Raw genomic sequence first — 21624 nt, 5'->3', positions numbered from 1 at the left:
TACTTCGCCGGTCCAACACACTAATACACACAAGCTTTATAGTGGTTGTTCTAGAACTCTTCGCACTATTTTTTCGGTACCGCCAGTGCTAGGAGCCTTCCATTGGCGATTATTTTAAAACCTTTAGTGAAAATGCATTTTCCACTAGCGGTTTTCTTTATTTAGCCGCCAGTTGTAGTTTTTTCGACTTTTTCAAATTTTGAAACAAAACTATATATATATATATATATATATATATATATATATAACAACATAGAAATAAATTTATCATACATTTATATACATCAAATTCTTATATTTACAACCATATATGCATCACACATTCTATACATAAAAGTTTTCATCTAAGCTCTAATAACTATCTTGACTAAGAGATAGTCTACTAATTTCCACTAGCAGTTGCCTAGTCAGGCCCACCAGTTTATTATCACTTGCACGCGATAACTGAAACAACTTGTAAAAAGTTGAACGCACCGCATACCTAGAGCTCTTTTTTACTAGTGAACAATTTGGTTAAAACAGAAGTTCCGGGCAGTTAGCGTTAGAACAATATACGGAGTATAATCAATATGTGATGGTAGCGGTTTAGGTGTCTAAGTGCAACTCTAATAATTCTCTAAAACACTCGTAAATCAATAATTTAGGTAGTTAAACTAAGAGCAACTCCAGTAGTTCTCTAATAGACTTCCTAAATCAACAATTTAAGTAGTTAAAACAAAAACGCATCTCCAACAGTTATCTAAATGAACTTTCTAAATTTAACAACTTCTCATCTAACCTTATTTCCTCTCTACATTTGGCAACCATTTAGCAACTCACTAAACAAAAATGTTTACTGCATTATATAGATAATGAAGCTAATTGATGACATTTGTGACTTTATTTTTTATGTGGATAGATACAAAACAAAACTACAACCTATATTTAGAGAACTATTGGAGAACTCACATTTTTTTACTCCTAAAGTTATTTAGCAACTTCTTAAATCTGTGATTTAGAGAGCTAAAATTTACATAACTATTGGAGTTGCTCTAAAAACTCCTCTCCAATAGTTTTCTAAATGGACTTCCTATATTTAGCTAATTCTTATCTAACCATTTTTTCTCCATACATTTGGCAACCATTTACTAGTCACTAAAAATCTGGTTGTATTATGTAGGTAACGAAGGTGGTTGTTGAATTTATGACTTATTTTTTTACGTGAATAGATTAAAAACAAAACTACAACATAAATTTAGGAAACTATTAGAGAACTTATATTTTTTTACTCCCAAAATTATCTAGTAACTTCTTAAATCTGTGATTTAGAGAGCTAAAATATACAAAACTATTGGAGCGAACAACTCTAAGAGCACTGTTAAAGCAGCCGAAAAAGCAGTTTTATAGGTAAAAGCATGTTTCCCCGTTCCAACGGCTTCTTCAACTTTTCCCAATCTTTTCGCCATCACCAATCAGTTGCGTTGGGTCCCGCATATTTGCGTGAGGTGGGATCTCCCCCAATCCCCTCATTCGCGCGCGTCCCTTGATCCCAAAGCTTCGAGCTCGCACGGGATTCAATCGAGGACACCATGCTGAGCAGGAAGTCTCTCGCCATGCTGAGTAGGAAGTCTCCCACCATGCTGAGCAGGATCTCCGCTCCCCAGCAGACGCTCCTATATCTGCCGGTGGAGGTACCGCGAGAGAATTCTGGTATGATAGTTGGAGGAGTGATTCGTCGCCGAACCGGAATGTTATCATGGTTGATCTCGCCCCGCAGCTGCGTTTGAGTAGGAACCCCATGTCGACGTTTATCCTGCACAACACAGCTCGCGCGGCTTGGCGCCATGGCACGACACCGCTGTTCCATAGCCATGTCTCCTCTCTGGCTCCATGAATATCCTGTTTGTCCTGGCCCATCACATATGTAGCTTGTTTCAAACTTTTTAAGGGACTAGTTATTAGCAGTCTGCTGCAGATTTCAATTTTTTGGCGATTTTTTTACAACATCCTCCAACAACAATTTTTGGGGAGAATTTTTTTAGCAACCTTTTGAAGTTTCTCTAAGTAGTTTTTTAAGGATAGTTGGTTAGACAATGTGTATATGAACTATTAGTACATATTTATAATTTTAAATATGTTAATAGAACTAACGGTTGTTAGTGGCATTCTAGTTAATAGTTAGTTGTCCGTACATTGCTACGGTTTCTATATATTATATAGATAGATCTTAATTAAATGAAATATTTTTATTTAAACATAATATAATTTTTATTTTCAAATTACCAATAGATTTATATATTTACAAACACATTGAGACTCCTAAATCAATGTTTGTGCTGAGGCCATCGCGAAAAGTATACTCTATCCACCATTTCAGGCCACCCCACTGTCCCATTGACTATAAATTCATCTCCATCGTCTAGACACCTTGACACCGCCACCGCCAGTAAACCTCTTGTGCCGAGACGCGGTCAGAGCATCTCCTATGCTGCCTTCATGCCGTCGCCACGAGGACCTCCATGCACGGTGTGTGTTTGTCGCTACGACCGTCTGGTCTTCTATCGACAACTCTGACTTCCCAAGACGTTAGGGAAAGTTGTTAATACTGATTTCTGTCGCTAGCTCAATTAAAAATAGAAAGCAAACCGCTTGTTTTTTGTTGACATGGACAATTTAAAAAATTAGTAATTAATAAATAGAGAACTGTTGGAGCACAAATATTTTTTACTTTTTAAAGTATTTTAGCAACTTTCTAAACATAAAATTTTGGATCCTAAATTTACATAACTATTGAAGCTGCTTTAAGGGAGTATTTGTTTGAGATTATAATTTAACCAGATTATATAATCTAACTTATTTTTGAACTATCTTAGTTTAAAATAAGTTAGATTATATAATCTAGATAAATTATAATCCCAAATAAACAGACTCTTATATGTGACCATCAAAGAAAATACTCTATTATCCATACCCGATACACATCACATGTACAAAATTATTCCATATCCATTATCCACGTGGGTAACGGTTACCTACAGGATACCCGTAATCACATTATTTCAATAGACATGTTTATTTTAATCGTAACAATAAAATCAAATATAAAACACAGAAGTCTCAAACCTTATCAATAATGAAAGATGCTAGAATATTCAGCATAGGAGTTTAACATTTTATATAGAGTGCTTCTATACTCCAGACCTATATGTCATATGGTAGCGTCTTCACCATCAGATAGTGGTACAGGACAAGGGAGCGCATGCTCACACTCACCATACTCGATGAATGTAGAAAATAGCTCAATAACATACAACGTGGGCATCCAAATTCATCATATCTGTACCTAATAGGGGTTTTAAACCATCGAATATCAAGTACTCATTGACACTTTTAGGATCAAACGATCTTTGCTTGACCACTGTCCTGATTGCAGTTTGTTGATTGGGCCATCTCCAAGATGTTCACCAGAGCGAATTGTGATTACTAACGCATGTTCCATTGTCGACGACAAGAACTTTTGGGGGATGATTATCCTAAGTTTGCCAAAAAAACAGCTAAGGTCTTGTTTGTTTACACCGATCCAGGTCTAGATTAGCACAAATTTGAATTAAATTCATGTCATAATCCAAGCACCAAAATAATCTAAACATACTTAATTTTATATTCGATTAAACCCATAGTCCAAGGGTCTCGGAATTTTTTAAATTATGGAAGACATAGATTCTATCCATAGTTCATTAGGTATGGAACAAATCCATAAAGATATTGCACAAGTTTATATTAGATTTAATGGATCAAAATAATAACTAGTTTTGAGAGATACATGAATTAAATGATGGATTTAATCTCACCATGAAATTGAGTGTGAGGTATGGATTCACCCAATTCAGACTCGATTATATGGTGGGATTTCATCCCTTAGAACCGAACAAGACCTAACAATTGCCAAAGATCACAACCATACAGTCTGTACTACTTGCGGATAATGTCCTTGTTTGTTTCAGCATTTTGTGATAATGTCACTGTATAGTTTAATTATAAAACTAATTATAGAGATAAAGACTAAACGATAAGATAAACTTATTAAGACTATCTATAATTGCAAGTGGAGGGGAAAGTCACAAAGTTGAAAAAACGAGAGATAAAGTTACAATTGCAAGGCTCGAGAGAAGTATAGTCACAATTGCCATTTAAAAAATTAAACACACATCCACACAAGTAGGGATGGAGGTGAATATCCAATTGTTAGAACAAATCTAATATTTTAAAATAGATACACATAAAAATTGGCGATGATCTTTTATTATGTTATTAAGCATATTATTGCAAACAAGAATAATTTTTTCCATAAATTGTTTTCTGTGTTATTTGCTTCTCACAACGAAAAAGGTGAAAAATATATATGTATTTAACTCTGAATACAGATTTTATATTTATCATTTGAGAACATATATGGTAAATTTAAGACTTACTTTTTATGGATCTTTATAAACTTAATGCTTAAAATAAGCATACAAATTTGTGTAACAGATACTATATCATATCTCTCAAAGGAAAAAAACTAAAAATGATATTTGAATAAATAATAACGTTTCCATCCTGGTAGTCTTTCTCATCACCTGTCGGTAGGGCTGGAAATGAGCCGAGCCGAGCTCGGCTCGGCTCGGTGCAGCTCGGTGGCTGACCGAGCTCGGCTCGTCCATTTCACGAGTTGAGGAGACAGGCTCGGCTCGGCTCGAAGGTGGCTCGCGAGCCAGCTCGGTTCGGCTCGCGAGCCACACCCTGATATATATAATTGCATTATATAGTGAATTATTAGTATATAAATATAAAATATATAGATATCATTCATCATTATGAGTCATCTAAATTATCAATTGTCATATATCTATCATGAAACACCGATGAACAAACTGACTATCTATAAAATTAGTCAATATCCATCACTATTTTACATATTTAGTAATTTGGCAAAGCTCGCGAGCCGGCTCGGCTAGCTACCACAACGAGCCCAAAAGACAGGCTCGGCTCGGCTCGCTCGAGGCTCGAGCCGGCTCGCGAGCCTCGAGCTTATTTTCCAGCCCTCCCTGTCGGTGATTTAGCACTCCCGAGGCAGTTAGCTTCCCAAACCCAAAACAAGCAGGAATCACCACGTTCAGGTCCAGCTCACCGCGCACCCACCAAAACCGAACCCGAACTGTCTCTGCCACGCGGGTCCCATAAGCCCCGCACTCTAGAAACCGCCTCCCCGGCGACCGGCTGCACCCGGTCCCAGCCAGCGGCTGACCGGCAGCCTTCCCGCTCGGCGCTCCCTTCTTCTCACCTCTCCGCAAACCCCACGACGAAAAACTTCTTTTCCCCCTCCCCTGTTAAACACGCGCAGCGAAGCAACGCAGCAGCAACAAACCTTTTCGCTCGCAGCTGCCACCACCTCGTCGTCTCGCCTCCCCCTCGGCCTCCGCACGCGCGCGCGGGATCTCGCCCTCGCCCGCCTCGCCGCTCGCGCGCGCGCACCGAGGAAGGGCGCACCCACCCGCAGGTGAGGCTGGCTCGATTGGGCAGCGGTGATTCGGGGGCGGATCTGGCTAGCTTGCCGGATCTCGGGCCATTCCGTCCGGGGTTTTGTGTGATTTTGCTTGCTCTGCTGCGAGTTTCAGGCTTCCTGGCGGGCCGATACGGCGGCGATGGCGAGCCGGGTCAAGGAGGACGAGAGGCACGAGAAGATCCTTCGCGGCCTGCTCAAGCTGCCCGCCAACAAGCGCTGCATCAACTGTAACAATTTGGTGAGCCTCTCGTCTCGAGTTCTCTTGCTGAATGTGGACGGGTTTCGGGGCCTGAGAGCTAGCAAGCAGGTAGGAGCTGTTTTTAGCTTGTTTGGCTTCATCTGCCACAATGCTCTGTTGCCATGAATGGCGCACACACGGCATATTGGGAGGTAGCTGCAGAACTAGGTGTTTGACCGGAGAGCGCCGCTATATTGAGTGGGTTTCGAGGTCAGCAGTAGATTCCTCATTCAATTTGTGCCTGTAATGAAATGTAGCCTTATGCAAGCGGTTGGAATTCGGTCTGTCATTATGGTATCACACATTATTGTTTTATTACTGCAATGTAATTTTATAGTTGGTGATTGTAGCTACTGCTTGCAACAGAAGCAACCTTTATGATCCTGTCTCACTTCCACCGCTTTCCTTGATCAAGCTAACAAGAATCTAAGCTGATAGTTAGGGAAGTTTTATTGTGTTAGCTAACAGGAACCTAAGCTGATAATTAGCAAAGTTGTATTGTGGTTATCTCTGAGGCATTGGCTAGCAATGCAGTCAAATGTTAAGGTTGTGGATTGTGATGTTTAGGTAACAAAATATGGATCTTTCACTTATTTTGGGCATCACTTTCATAAATGAATAATGATGTGGAAATTTCAGAAAATGTATTTAAGAAAGGTCACCGTATCATCGATAAGTCAGATAGCATATCAGTTTCTTTTTCTTGATATAATTTGCCACATTTGTAGAGGATGTGGCACATGGATTAAGATAAAGAATAAACTGATATGTGAGCAACAGATCTCATGATGCCCGCTATCCGTGAACTGCATTTGATTGCTTAAGAACCTATTAAATTTGTTAGAGGTAAACAGAGTGGTTTTGCCGGAGGTACTAACCTCAGCCATCATTGCTTGATTATATAGAAAGATGAGATGAGTCATATTGATTACATAACAGCTCATTAGAGCTTAGCTAATCAGATAGGAGCCTTGGCAGCCGCACACACCTGTTGAGCTGCCCAAGGTCTTTAATGACTATAATTAACTAGCACAAGTAACTAGGAGAGTGCTTAGGAAACAGGACTTAATAACAACATTTCTCCCCCTAAGGCCTGTTTCAACTGATCTTGATCTCCTTGATCCCAATTCTGCTTCTCATATCTTCCAACTTGGTCTTGCCCAAGGCTTTGGTCAGTATATCAGCAAGCTGATCTGTAGTGGGAATAAATTCTGTTTTGATGCTACCTTCTTCCACACAGTCCCTGATGAAGTGATGCTTGATTCTAATATGTTTGCTCCTGTCATGGAAAACAGGATTCTTTGCCAAAGATAGAGCAGATTTATTGTCTACTCTAAGTTCCACCACCTCAACTTCTCTTCCCAATAATGCTGCAAACAACCTTGACAACCACAAGGCTTGGGTTGCAGCTGTTGTCATTGCCACATATTCAGCCTCACAGCTTGATAATGCAACAACTCTCTGCTTGATAGATTGCCAGCTGACCAGACTGTTTCCAAGGAAAAACAAACATCCAGTAGTGCTTTTACTTGTATCAATATCTCCAGCCAAGTCTGAGTCACTATAACCCACAAGTCTTGCCTTGCCTGTCATTCTAGTATAGCATAGCCCATGATCTAGAGTACCAGTCACATATCTCAAGATCCTTTTTACAGCCTGAAGATGTTCAGCTGTTGGCTTCTCCAGAAATCTGCTAACATACCCTACAGCAAAAGCCAAATCTGGCCTTGTGTGCACTAGATATCTCAGACTACCAACTAGTCTTCTATACTGAGTTGGATTTACCTCCTTTGCTGTACTTTCCTTGCTCAGTTTCAACCTTTCTTCCATGGGGGTGGTAGCTGGATTACAGTCTGCCATACCACCGAGCTCAAGTATCTTCTTAGCATAATGAGTCTGTTTCAGAGTAATGCTTCCCTCTGATTGTCTTACCTCAACCCCAAGATAGAAAGACAACAGACCCAAATCACTCATTTCGAATGTCTGCTTCATTTTTGCCTTGAAAGCTTCAATCTTCTGCTGATTGACTCCAGTGATGATCAAATCATCAACATAGACTCCAATTATCAGCAAAGAATCACCTGAACCTTTCCTGTACATGGCAGCCTCATATACATTCTGCTCAAAACCCATCTGCTTGAGAGTCAAGTCAAGTTTGGCATTCCACGCCCGATGAGCCTGTCTTAGGCCATACAATGCCTTGTGTAACCTGTACACTTTCTTCTCTTCTCCTGATACTTCAAAACCTGGTGGCTGAGTAACATAAACCTCTTCTTTGAGTTCTCCATTCAGAAATGCAGACTTCACATCCATGTGATGTACTGTCCAACCTTCTTGTGCTGCTAGAGCAAGTAAAACACGTACTGATTCCATTCTTGCAACTGGTGCAAAGGCATCTTCATAGTCAATCCCTTCCTTCTGAACAAAGCCACGGGCCACAAGTCTTGCCTTGTGCCTGATCACAACACCATGTTCATCCTTCTTCAATTTAAACACCCACTTCAATGAAATTGGGCGATGACCTGGACTAGGAGTAACAAGTTCCCAAGTCCCATTCCGCTCAACTGAGCTCAGCTCTTCCTTCATTGCTGCCTGCCAATCTGGATCATCTTTTGCCTCTTCATAGCTTGTAGGCTCACCGACATGAGTGAGGTTTAGTTCTGCAAACAACCTCTGTGCCGGCAAAGGGGTTGGCTGATTACCAATAATATCATGGACCTTCCTATAACGAAGCTCTTCACCATCATGATAAGCATCCACCCTTTCACTATCATTTTCCAGAGGAGTCACATGCTCTATCTGCGGGCTTGCTGGAGCTGGTGTAGGTGTTCTAGGTGACACAGGCACCTCTGTCTCCACTGCGGATTCCTCTGCTTCTGCTGCAGACTCTCCTGCACTCACCAAAGGGAGACTAGGTGATGTAGGATGTGGCTGAAGAGGTGGTGAGGGTAACACTGAACTTTCTGCTTCAGGAAACTCTTCTGCCCATGGAAACTCAACAACAAAATCGCTGCATGCTGCCTCTGAAGTACCTGCTGCCGCTGATGCCCAGTCCCAGCCACGTCCTTCATCAAATACCACATCACGGCTGACTCGCACGCGCTGGGACACTGGATCAAATACACGATATGCCTTGGCCCCTTCTGCATAGCCAATGAACACTCCAGCCTTACCGCGATCATCAAGTTTCTGGAGCTGAGTAAGCTGCCGGGTATAAGCCACGCAACCAAATACCTTGAGATGGCCAACTGTTGGTGCGCGGCCATGCCATGCCTCATACGGAGTTACATTCCTCAGTGCCTTTGTTGGAGATCGATTCAGAATATGCACAGCCGTCATCACAGCCTCCCCCCAAAACCGAGAAGGCATCTGGCGTTGCTTGAGCAGAGCTCGTGCCATGGCCACCACAGTTTGATTCCTGCGCTCAACCACACCATTCTGTTGCGGTGAATAAGGAGCACTGAAATGCCTTTTAATACCTTCATTGGCGCAGTATGCGGCGAACTCCGCGACGGTGAATTCCCCGCCATTGTCGGTGCGCAGGACCTTCAACTTGCGCCCACTTTCCACCTCTGCTGCCGCCTTGATCTTCTTGATTGCTTCCGCCGCTGCGTCCTTGGATGGCAGCAACACAGCCCACATAAAACGGGTGGCATCATCGACGAGCAGCAGGATGTAGCGGTTGCCCGCCGGTGTTGCTGGCGTGACTGGGCCGCACAGATCACCGTGCACCAATTCGAGTTGATTCTGGGCACGATATGCTGCTGCGGCCGGAAAAGAGCGCCGCCTCTGCTTCGTGGTGACACAAGTGTCACATACCTGCTCCACATGATCGACCATCGGCATCCCACGCGCCATCTCCTCCTTGCTGAGTCGTCGGAGTGCATCGAAGTTCAGATGGCCGAAACGTTCGTGCCACTGCCATGCCTCAACATCCTTGCGCGCCGCGAGACAGATAGGTTGTGCAGCCTCGAGGTGCAAAATGTACAACCTGTTCTTCCCTCGATGTACCTTGGCCAGCAATCGGTGATGATTGTCCCAAATGTGGAGCACGCCATGGTTAATCACAACCTTGGACCCTCCTTCATCAAGCTGTCCCAAACTTAGTATGGAGTTCTTCAGCGCTGGAATGTAGTAAACGCCGTGAAGAACTCTCTGCTCACCGGTCTTGGCTTGAAAAATGATGGATCCAACTCCCTTGATTTCCACCTTCGATGCATCCCCGAACCGGTCCGTTCCTCGAACGCCAGTGTTCAGATCAGCAAAGAGTTCCTGACGCCCGGTCATGTGATGTGTTGCGCCAGAGTCTAGGTACCAACCGCTGTCCATATCTTCTTCATCCACGCCAAGGTAGGCACATGCACGTGGCTCAGAAAGCTCGACGTGCTGCGCCGTGTAGCTGTGCGCCGGCGTGCTCTGCTCTAGGCTGATAAAGCCCTGTGCCAGAAACAGAGCACCATCTTCTTCACATTCGGCGTACTGGACGCGCGCCTCATGCCTTCCTTGGTTCCCGCCACGCTGTCCAGCCTGATTTCCACCGCCGCGACCTCCACCACGGTTGCCACCGCCGCGGCCAGCACGGTTTCCACCGCCACCGCCGCGCTCTGCATCCTCACGACGCGGCTGCGGACACTCACGTGCCCAGTGGCCTTCCTGGTTGCAGTTGAGGCAGGTGTTGGGGCCGACACGGCCAGCAACATTGCCGTCTCCTCGTCCGCCACCACGTCCACCTACTCTGCCTCGTCCTCGTCCACCACCGCGGCTGCGTCCACCGCCACCGCGCTGGTTCCTGGAACCAGAGCCACATGCATCGTCTCCCTTCTTTTCCTTTCTGCATCGCGCTTTCCACTGCTCCTCAGTGTACAACAGCTTGCCATTGATGGCCACCGGCTCAGTCAGTATTTGTTCTTCGCGATTGTCCACTGCCTTAAGCCTTCCAGTCACCTCCTCAAGAGTCAGTGCCTCAAAATCAAGGAACTGCTCAATGGCGACGACGATCTGCGAGTACTTGGCCGACACCGTGCGCAGGAATTTCTCCACCACGCGCTCCTCGGTGATGTCCCTATCGCCATGGATGACAAGCTGCTGGTGCAGAGTTGACAACCGCACAGCAAAGTCATCCACTTGCTCACCAGGATTGACGCTGATGTTCTCCCAATCACGGCGTAGGCGCTGCAGTGTTGCTCGACGGACCCTGTCCACGCCGATGCGGGTCGCAGCGATGGCGTCCCACGCCTCCTTCGCCGTAGCCTTGTCGAGCAGTGGGAGACCCATCTCCTTGGGTACAGCCCCGACGATCACCTCCAGTGCGCGTCTGTCATCGCGGAACTGGACAGGACCGCCTTCAATGGCGTCCCAGAGATCGCGCGCCTGCATCCTCAGCTTCATGGTCTGGCTCCACTCGTAGTAGTTTGTCTTGTCCAGCATTGGCCACGACGTGCCGCTGCCGGAGTCGCGGTACACCACCCTTCCTTGCGGCGACTCGTAGCGAGCGCCGCCACGGCAGCGCCTTCGGTCCCGTAGTGGTGACTGCGAGCGCCTCCTATCTCGCGGTGGAGTCCTCATCCGCCTGTTCCTCTCTGTCTCCTCTTCCTCCTCCCAGTCCTCCTCATCTTCTCCCTTCTCGGCGGCGATTTCGGCCCGCAGCTCCTGCGCCGTCCTTGCCGCTGCCTCTGCTGCAGCCGCTGCCTGCTTCGCTGCCTGGACTGCCAGCGCCGCTGCTTCCTCTGCAGCCTTCAGGCGTGCAGCCCTGCTGGAGAAGTCGCCCAGCTCTCCTTCGCTGGTTCCCTTGGCCTTGAGCCTGGCAGCGCGCTCAGCAGAGGTCGACATGAGTAGAGAAGAGAGGAGTCGGCCTTGAGACTCTCAGGTGTCTAACCTAAGCTTTGATACCAAATGTTAGAGGTAAACAGAGTGGTTTTGCCGGAGGTACTAACCTCAGCCATCATTGCTTGATTATATAGAAAGATGAGATGAGTCATATTGATTACATAACAGCTCATTAGAGCTTAGCTAATCAGATAGGAGCCTTGGCAGCCGCACACACCTGTTGAGCTGCCCAAGGTCTTTAATGACTATAATTAACTAGCACAAGTAACTAGGAGAGTGCTTAGGAAACAGGACTTAATAACAACAAAATTCATGTAGTTAGGACTACCCTACTGCTCTTTTCCTTCTTTTTCACTTTCTGTCTGGGGCTAAGTCATCCTGCGTGGTGAGAGGTGCACGCCTCACTTCAGGCACTGCACTTTAAGAACCTTGAAGTAACCCTACTCCCTCAGTGCTCAAGTGAATATTGTGTGTGCCTTTGACTGAACTGCTATCTTGTATCTCATCAAACTTTGGGCATTACTATCTTTCATATGTCCCATTTGCTTCGTAAAGTGAATACCTTGTTTATTTTCTTTCATCTTTTGTACTTATTTTTTTACCTTGTCGACTTAGAAGTGTCTTGGTTCTGGGATCTTCTGTACATATCTTGCTAATATATTATGAGAATAATGTTTTGTTATTGCCTTCCCTACTGTTCCACCTGAAGAAAAAAGCAAGAACACTGATATGCTGATTTGAACAGGGACCACAATATGCCTGCACAAATTTCTGGACCTTCGTTTGTACCAATTGCAGTGGAGCACAGTAAGTATTTTAGTGTGCCCTCTTTTAGTTTAGACGACCAATCTATCGAGCCTTCCCTTCTTTTTTGTTTAACAGTATATGGCATGATGGAGTGAATTATTGGGCACACCAGTCCCCTGGTGAAATATGCCAGTCTTTTTCCTAATATAAATCACTTTGTTTTCCTAGTCGGGAGTTCACGCATCGAGTAAAATCGGTTTCCATGGCCAAATTTACTGCACAAGAAGTTACTGCCCTTCAAGAAGGGGGGAATGAGGTAACATGTATCTGTTTTTTTTTCTACTTTTCCCATCAATCCCATGTCTTCTATTCAACACGGCATTGATTTTGAAGGAGAATAGAATTGGTGTAATTGAATGGATGTATTGCAATATTGCATTGAGCCCTTAGTCAGTTTATGTAGAGTACAAGACTTGGGAGACAAGGAACACATGGATACATGTGGCGGTCTACGATACACAATATCTAAACTACCAAATATACTCTAACAACCCTCCGCAGTCGTAGCGGGAACATCGCAGACGATTGGACTGGAGAAGAGGAGCCAAAGGCTAACATTCTCCTGAAGTCGTAGTGACATTGCAATGCAAATGTTGCAACTAGAGTAGAAACCAACAAGGAGCTTATGTGGTTGTGCCAATGCGAGGTAGCCGAGCATAAGGCACAATTGATGTGGTTGAAGGAGTCGTGCTGAAGATAGCGAGGCCGACATAGTTGTGGTGAGGTTGCTGTGTTGGTGTAGTTGCAAGCGCATAAGAGGTGTCAAGGAGATGATGAAGACATGTCTGGGTAGTCGTCGTGGAAGGAGGCTATACTGAGGTTCATACAGTCAGGGCTGCCAAAGACGAAGGTGAAAGGAGACGATGCAATCGAGGCAGATGGGGTGGGAACATGAGAGTTGATGCCGATGTAGATGCAGTCAAGTTGCCTGAACCGAGGCTTGGGCTGGATTTGCCAGACTCAGCAACGCGCCAGACACGAAAGCAAGTGTCGTTGTTGCCAATACCGGACGTACAAGGTAGAGGGACCATCATAGAAGTAGTAGCGTTGATTGTTGTAGAACAGTAGGGTAGAAGGTATGGATGCAGCACACAGTTAACGGAATAGACGAAGTGGTGGGGACAAGACGAAGATGCTGGTGATGTTGTGTTGGACGGAGAAGCAGTGAGGGAGTGGATGCGTTGAACCCGAAGGCAAGCAGTCCGGGCTGGCGATGGATGGGCAGCGGTGCTTTCGCGCACAAGGCCTCACGCTCACATGTAGTGCTCTAAGTCGACGACAAAGGCGATCAATAGGACAAAGGCCTTGTGCAGACGGATGGTGCAACAGATTGTGCAGCACAGTCATCGATGCACATGGGATGATGATGTATATGCAACCACCAAGCAGACCTTGATGATGGTGTGGCTCGACGAGGCGACACAGCAGCAGCCCTGTTGCTCGAAGAAGACGTGCATAGTACCCTGCGATGGACGTCACGGGAGCCAGGTGGACCACACAATCAATTGTAGGGAGTTGGGACCAAGTACGCGCGAGATGGAGCGACGACGGAAGAGGTCAGCAGAGGTGTCTTGAATCCTGATCTATGCTGGTGATGACAAACTGACAATATAGACATGCAGACGGGATGGTTGAGAAGCGACGTGGGAATGCATCCCCACAACATCGCACGCTTGGCCAAGCCGCACAGTCGAAGATGTAGATGCCGGTGTTGGAGTAGCACGTGAGGTTGGCAAGCAACGGGTGACTTAGTCCCGATTAGTGATCATGCAAACCAAAAAGGGTGCAACAGCAGCAGTGGGATCTTCCCTGTGCAACTCAACGGGTGCACCTACAACTTGATCGCAGACTAAACAGTGACAACGAGTGTCCAACGCCCGGCATGAAGAGGTGGGCGCCTAAACAGTGGCGTTGCCCCTGGTGGAGATAAATCTCTCCCCGGGGGTGCGTGGTGCAGAATCTATCGCTGGCTAGGGTTAGATCTAAACCGAACCCGGGCAATTGATACCATGGAGGAAAATAAAATTGTTGTAATTGGATGGATGCATTGCATTGAGTCCTTAGGTGGTTTATATAGAGTACAGGACTAGGAAACAAGGCAACCCATGGATACATATGATAGTCTACGATACACAATATCTAAACTACCAAATATAACAGATTTTACTTGACTTGTAGCGTGCTAGAGAAGTATTTTTCAAGGAGTGGGATCCTCAACGAAATGGATACCCTGACAGCAGGTGATCTTTTTTAGCAATTTCTTTTTGTAAGTCACAATGCTTAATTATGTATGGGAAGTATGACATGTTTCTTTTGGTCTCAGTAATGCTGACAAATTGAGAAATTTCATTAAGCATGTGTATGTGGAACGGAGATACACAGGAGAAAGAAGTACTGATAAGCCACCAAGGGCAAAGGTGATGTTGTATCCTTACCGCTTTAAATGTTTCTCCTCAGTAACCAATCCTTATTTCTGGAAATGTAATTTTCCCTTTGAAATTCACTGTGTGCTGGTTGATCGTCATCTTGCAGGATGACAAGGATGAGTATAGTGAAAATAGGAGATCTGATGGAAATTGGGGTGGTTCAAGAAGTCCGCCAGATGGAAGTTACTCTGATCGTCGGAGTTATAGTGGACGGAGTGATGACAGAAATTCCAGATATTCCTATGGGGACCGTAGTCCTGGCTATGACCAAAATGACTATAAGAAAAGTCCTCGCTACTTTGAGGTTGTCGATGATAGATCTGGAAAAACAACTCCAGTTCAAAGGTTTGAAGACCGTTGGTCTTCGGAGCCCAGAAAACCAGATAGTGGATCTCCAGATTTCCAGAAAGAAGCTGATGGTTCTAGTCCTGTTGTACGACCAGTTAGGGATATATTGGGTGACAATACTCCTCAACTTCGGGTTGGTGAACCGTCAAAGCCAGCTACTGAACCTCCAAAGCCAAGCGTAGTCAGACCAATTGATCCTCCAAAGCCGAGTGTAGTCAGACCAATTGGTCCTCCAAAGCCAAATGGAACCAGGGCAATTGATCCTCCACCACTGACAAAGGTTATTCTTTGTTACTCCTGACATTCCCCTTCTTTTGACATTGCTTTTGTACACTTGAAATATCATCGTGTTCTTGTGCATATGTTCGCTTAATATTCCTCTTGCTTGTTCATAATGTAGACAATATCTAGTGCCAGCAGCATTGGTTCTTCAGAAGGCACATCAGAACAGACAAAGGTGGCAAGTGCTGTAAGTTTAATTGATTTTAGTGCAGATCCTGAACCTGCGTCCACAGCACCACCACAACCCACCCCTATGCCACAACAACCTCCATTTAACGCAGCAGCACCACAGCCTATTCTTGAACAAGGGAAAAGTGATCCTTCTGTCAGTGGTGGTGACTGGGCATCTTTTGATTCTTTTGGCCAACAACAAACACCACAAACAAGCAGCAGTGTAAATCCTCTTGAGTCTGCACTTGCACAGCTGTCATTCTCTGAAGCACCCTCTGCACCAAATGCGTCAGCTTATCCTGTTTCTCTTGATCCCACTTTGAAAGCAAATGATGGAGGACATTCATCTGTGCTAGACCAGTCACATTCCTTGTTTGATGCGCCCTTTGGAATCTCAGGCAACCAGGTAGTTGTGTTTTCATAAATTTTTAAGCTTTATGCACCTGAGCCTTTTTTCCTAAAAAATAGTTTTCACTGGATTCCTTCCCCAGGCCTCAACAGTAATGTCCGGCCAAGGATCATCAGTTCAACAATCTCCTCTAGCTGCCCCAACAGCTGGACCTCCATCTCAAGCTACTGCAAATCCACAAGGAACCAGTGGTATTCAAGGAGCAGCCTCTTCTACTGACAGTAAATTCAGTAGCAGGAAAGAACTTCCAGTGGTATGTCATACATGATTAGCTGTGTGTTTTGCGTCTTCTAAAAAATAATGAGCATTTTCTTGATTGAATGTGATGTCACTTAGTGGAGTTTTATTTGACAAGCACTGTATATGTTATGAGGTAGTTAAGTGAAATCATGGTCTACATTGGATTCCAAATGAAAATGGGTAGCCACCATACAAATGTATAATGTTCAGCAATAATTGTAGTTTCTCTTTAGATTCATGGTTTTGTTTTGATGTGTTTCGTTTGGCTGGCTTATGGGAATGAACTAGTTGCTAGATTGAAAATAATTTGTGCAAACTTCATTTGCTTTGAGCCTTTGGTTTCTGTAAACTTATGGGTTGAATGCCATAAATGTTGTTAATGTTTTTGTACTTGTCAGTGCATGTGTTCTCACGGTCGTTCATTTGCAAGATCATTACCTATTATCAATAGAAGACAACTGGACAAGTTTCTTCTATTCGATTCTTTGCAGAGTGTTTTGGAAAAAAATGATGAACTGATGGATCTGACACTGCTTTCCAACGGACTCATTTGCATGAGCATATTTGACACTGGACAAAACTTATTGCAGGATATCTTTACTGCACTATATCCACCATCAACTCAAATGATGCCTGGCTGGCAGAGAGCTCCCCATTTTGGAATGGGATACGCCATGCAATATCCACCTGGAGTGGTATCCATGTCATTCTAATTTGTGTAACATATTATGCACCTGAGCTGTTACTGTCTTTTTATCTTACATAAGGAATGCTCTTCAATTCCAGGGATTGCAATCATATCTTCACGGAGCATTTCCTCAGCCTACATATCAGCAACCTGTATATTCACAACATGCATATTCCCACCCCCAACCTGTGAAAGCTTCAAACCCTTTTGATCTTGGGAATGAGTCAGCTCATATTCAAGCTCACATGGTATAACTAAAATGTCTACTGTAGACTTTGTTGTCATGCATATTCTGCATTCCTATTTTGTCAACATGCTCATTACTTCTCCAATAACATCAGTTTGTTTTATCTATGAGCAGCCCCCATCTGGGCCACCTGGAGCATCAGCAGGCTCAGCTCCCCAAACCTTAATTGGTAACTCTAGTTTTGGTGTTCCTCCACAGCAGCCTCACCAGCTCTATCAGTCAGAAGCGCATCTAAGTAGTTGCATATCTCGCCCTCACAATCTTTCTCTTTAGTACCTCCTTTTTGCGCACTGTGCTAATTATTGCTTCAATCAGGCCATTTTATGATGCAGCAAGTTCCGAACAGCATGCCCATGCCTGAACAACAACCTAATAGCATGCTTGCAACGTGAGTAAATGTTGTATTTACTATATCTTCCAAAGTTAAAACATGCAAATAGTGTTAGGGCCCAAGAGGGCCCGCTACAGTGCCACTACAGTTGTGGCGGTGCTGTAGTACGCCCTTAGTTTGGTTAGATAAAGATAAGGCTAGTTTGGGATAAGATTAGAATTAGAGATAAGATTAGATCTAGTGCTTAGAGCTCAAGTAACCCTCTCTATACAAGGAGAGGGATTATATCAGTTGAAGGTAAGCAAGAGATTAGAAGGAAATCCCTTCTCTCTCTTGCCGGCCGTGTGGAAATCCCTGCGGCCGGCCTCCCCAGCACCCCTAACCCTAGCCATCAAGCGCCCCTAACCCTAGCCGTCGCCCTCAAACCCCTCGCAGCCATCTAGTGAACCGCACTGCGGGTACTGCAGCACTGTTCATAAGGGCCTTTATCTCTTTAACAATTACCGCGCCTCCTCAGCCAACAGACAGACGAAGCTCAAGCGTCGGGGTCCTGGTCCTAGACCCCAAACCTACCACTCGTACTACCTCCGTAACCCTAGATCCATATCAGATAGACTGTTTAAATGAGGTGTCTAATTATTTATGATATGTATCACATCCCTTATATGAGGGGACCTTTACTTAAATTATAAGAACTGCCCTTGGATCAAGGATTTATGTATTAAAAAAAGGTCGACCTGCATGGGGTCGCAGATTTAAGTAGCTGATATCGACTACACAAAGTAGCCACATTTCACAATTGAAGTATCTAAACTTAAATTACCGGTTAACAATTCACCTATTCTGGTAAAAAGAACCGTTTTCCGTAGCTGTGGTGCTGTGACAGCCTCATTTGGCTTGTAGCAAGAGGAGATGAATGCGGGTGTCTGGCTGAACTTTTTTGCCTTTTGTAGTCATTTTTGTATAGACTTGTATCTGACTGGGTCTTTTGTTTCTTTGGTGTGCATCTCATCTGAACCCTGGGCATTCAGTGAGGACAGCAATAGTCGTTTCAGGGCTTTGAACGTTTTAAGTTTCACAAACTCTTGTAGTTTCGTTGCTCATGTGCAATGCAATTTAGTTAGTGAGGCGCAGTTCACAAACTGTGTTGGTCTATTTTAGACCTTTTTTCCCTATCTTAATATAATGTGGCGCAGTTCTCGTGCCCGTTCGAGAAAAAAAATCAGTTAGTCCGTTGTCGAAGAAAATTCACCTTCTATTCTAGTGGCATGGAAGTCCCTTGGTTTGCATCTTCAAAAAATTAAATACAGCAACCCAAGCTGCACTCACCAAATTGTGTCATCTGTGCGTCATGAAAGTAGACGTTTTTTTCACTGGTACTGGTGAACTTGGGATCTTAAGGGCCTTTATCTCTAACAATTTGGTTGCTTTAGGATGGTATATTAGCAACACTGATGTCTGATGTATGACATCGCAGGCAACAAGGTTTGGGTTCCTTCAACATGGGTTTTGATCAGGAAGCTCCTCTCGGATACCCCCAGGCAAACACCTCACCTTCCTACGGCTCCGTTGGTGGTGGTAGTAATCCATTTGGCTGAAAGAAGTGTGGAAATACCTGATCGTTCATCACTAGACGAAGGGTCTGCAGCACTCAGGGGGACAGACATGCATCGAAGCCCTGGAGAGATTGTGTTTCATACAACAAGGTGGTGTATCTTGTCGGCCGTAGTCTGTTGTACAACTTGTTTCCAAAGGCTTAATGATCGAATATAACTCTGTTTTGGAGGGCCTAAGCTGATTTCAGCCTCATTCCATGTACATTGTGTCTGGCGTTCTGCTTGGATTGCACAGTATGTATATTGTGTTTCTTCGTTGTTGTCATGGACAGTGTCAGCTCCTGTTTTAGTACAAGTTGTTTCTAGTGCACTTGATTATTCGATTTAATGTGGATGATTAGTACACTATAGATCAGATGTAGAATCGTGATCGATCAATTTTGTGGTTTCTTTTTACTTGCTATCTTAGTACCACTTAATTTTGTGGTGATCTTTTGTAAGGGTTATTTTCTTGTGGAACTCATTACTTGTTATCTACATTTTGTAATGCAATTCAAGGTATGTTCAACTTAACTAATTTCTCCCTCAGTTCCCTCTAATTTCCAAGAGGATTTGAGTTTCTAAACTACACGGTGTACAGTTTGGTCCAAATCCTAGAGTAGAGTTGGTCTTTGCATAGCGTCCTGTCGGCTGTCGCGGAGCTATACACCCCATAGGAAACTGTATGATTATTGTATCCCGTTTGTATCATGTAAGTGTTATGGGCTTTAGCCTAGTTCACGTAACTTTGATTTCTAATATACATGCAATTCCCAACATACTCTTGAGGGTTAGGGTTTTTTTTCTAAGGGCTAGTTTAGAAACTCTATTTTTTTCAAGGGATTTCTATTTTTTCAAGGGAAGATGAACTGATTTACCTTGAGAAAATAGAAAATTATTTAGAAAAATGAGGTTCCCAAACTATCCCTAATATGGTATCCATCTAGGGTTTCTTCTATCCCTCCCCTAGTAGTCACTATAGGCACTGTTGCCAGTCGGCTGCACCTGCCACCATGATCGGTCCTCCACCTCCTTTAGTTTTCCTTCCTCTCTTCTTATGCCTTTCTCGTCGATGGTCCTCGTTGGTTGCCGCCCCCTCCTCCCCTTCCTTTTCAGTTGTTATCGTTAGATCCACCCCTCTAGTCACTAGCTCGCTCACCCCCTCTTGAGGGTGATGGCTCCTAGGCCTGGTCGACCGTCGCTATCGTGGACCCAACCAGTGTGAGGCCTAGGCTTCCTGCATCGCCTCTCCCTCCATCAATTGGCCCACCTGCTCCCTCTCGTGCATGGCAGCTCTCAAGCCTGATCGGTTGTCGCTGTCATGGGCCAAGTGTAAGGGAAATGGACATCATACCATTTCAATATTGGTTTTGGTGTTTGATGACCAGACAACTAACTGGACTAACAACTTTGCTAAGTAATCATTTATATAGTCCAAAGGCTGGAGCATATACTTGGAGAAAATATGCAAAGCGATTCAGATCAACTTAGATCAAAAATACTTTAAGGGGCATATTGAATGTTTGTTAAGGTCACACAAAAGTCCAAGACACAATACAAAGCAAGCCCAAGCAAAAGAACTCGAAGAAACAACCCTGAACAACCCATGGAGCATCGAATGTATCCGATGGTGCACCAAATAGCTCATCGAATACGACTTGCAACGAAGGCTAAAAAATGGACTTCGGGAAGGATGAGCACCGAACGTATCTGGTGGCGCACTGGATGTCCCACCAGATATGACACTCAAAAAGGGTGTTAAAAGGACCAAGTCAGATAAAGGACAGCTGGCGTGTTTGGTGTAGCACTTGATGGCATGCCATACACGACACTCAGAGAGCTTGTATTTTGGACCAAGTCAGGCGATACGCACCTGACATATTCGATGGCGCATCGGATGCACAATGTCAATGGTCGCTTCGAGAAGATTTCAATGGCTATTTGTTGTGGCTTGTCCAATGGCACGCCGGACATATCAGGTGAACTCTGACAGCTGATGGACCGACAACTTTATCCAATAGTTAACTCTGAGACGGTGCCGGTCATGTCTGGTGCACCATCAGCATGTCTGGTGAGTATGCAAAAATATGAGTGGGGTTCAAACGACTATATTTAAGTTGAGAGCCTATATATACCATCCCAATCGGACACAACCCAATCTAAGAGCTAAGAAATATCAGATACAAGTGAAGGGATAATCTCCATGAAAACATCTAGGCCCCTGGTTGGTTTTAGTGATTAATGACAACGTAATGTTATATGTGACTAACGTGTGTTTTGTAGAGACAAATGGTAAGTTAGGTCGCATTACAGGTAGATGTACTACAACGGTGAAAACAATCCCGGAGATAAGAACTTGAAGCGATGGCTAAAGAGACGAAACAAAAAGTGAAGGTCTTCGTATTCCGAGTGTCAAGGAGTTGCGGACACTCGTGATATAGTTAGGTCTTTTATTTTGTTTTAGTCGTACTATAAAGAGGGGTTGTCGATGA

The 21624-nt window shown here is 44.4% G+C and overlaps 1 protein-coding gene across 2 annotated transcripts; it reads left to right on the top strand.

Moving 5' to 3' along the window:
* The first annotated feature begins 5198 nt into the window (after window positions 1–5198).
* LOC100216932 (NSP (nuclear shuttle protein)-interacting GTPase) lies at window positions 5199–19666 on the top strand. 2 transcript variants are annotated; one of them, XR_566524.3, is made up of 14 exons: window positions 5199–5518; window positions 5637–5762; window positions 12334–12395; window positions 12564–12651; window positions 14574–14635; window positions 14719–14812; window positions 14928–15449; window positions 15570–16028; window positions 16114–16284; window positions 16862–16966; window positions 17058–17207; window positions 17301–17441; window positions 17522–17594; window positions 19015–19666. XR_566524.3 is itself a non-coding variant. In NM_001359522.1 (14 exons), exons 2-14 carry the CDS (start codon window positions 5664–5666, stop codon window positions 19133–19135), a joined length of 2127 nt encoding a protein of 708 aa, NP_001346451.1. In that variant the 5' UTR covers window positions 5353–5518; window positions 5637–5663; the 3' UTR covers window positions 19136–19542. The 2 variants fall into 2 exon arrangements, 1 of the variants encoding a protein (NP_001346451.1); NM_001359522.1 differs by having other exon boundaries at window positions 5353–5518; window positions 17321–17441; window positions 19015–19542.
* Window positions 19667–21624: the final 1958 nt, after the last annotated feature.

This window comes from Zea mays, chromosome 5 (genome assembly GCF_902167145.1).
Source record: "Zea mays cultivar B73 chromosome 5, Zm-B73-REFERENCE-NAM-5.0, whole genome shotgun sequence".
In the NCBI taxonomy this organism is placed as follows: Eukaryota; Viridiplantae; Streptophyta; class Magnoliopsida; order Poales; family Poaceae; genus Zea; species Zea mays.
Note: the sequence above shows the minus strand (reverse complement) of the source record. Positions and strands in the feature narration are given on the sequence as shown.

Coding starts and splice junctions, on each gene's coding strand:
- LOC100216932 (NM_001359522.1), top strand. CDS start 5,664: ATGGCGAGCCGGGTCAAGGAGGACGAGAGGCACGAGAAGATCCTTCGC. Junction 17,442..17,521: donor TCAGTCAGAAGCGCATCTAA/GTAGTTGCATAT, acceptor TGCTTCAATCAG/GCCATTTTATGATGCAGCAA. Junction 17,595..19,014: donor CCTAATAGCATGCTTGCAAC/GTGAGTAAATGT, acceptor ATGACATCGCAG/GCAACAAGGTTTGGGTTCCT.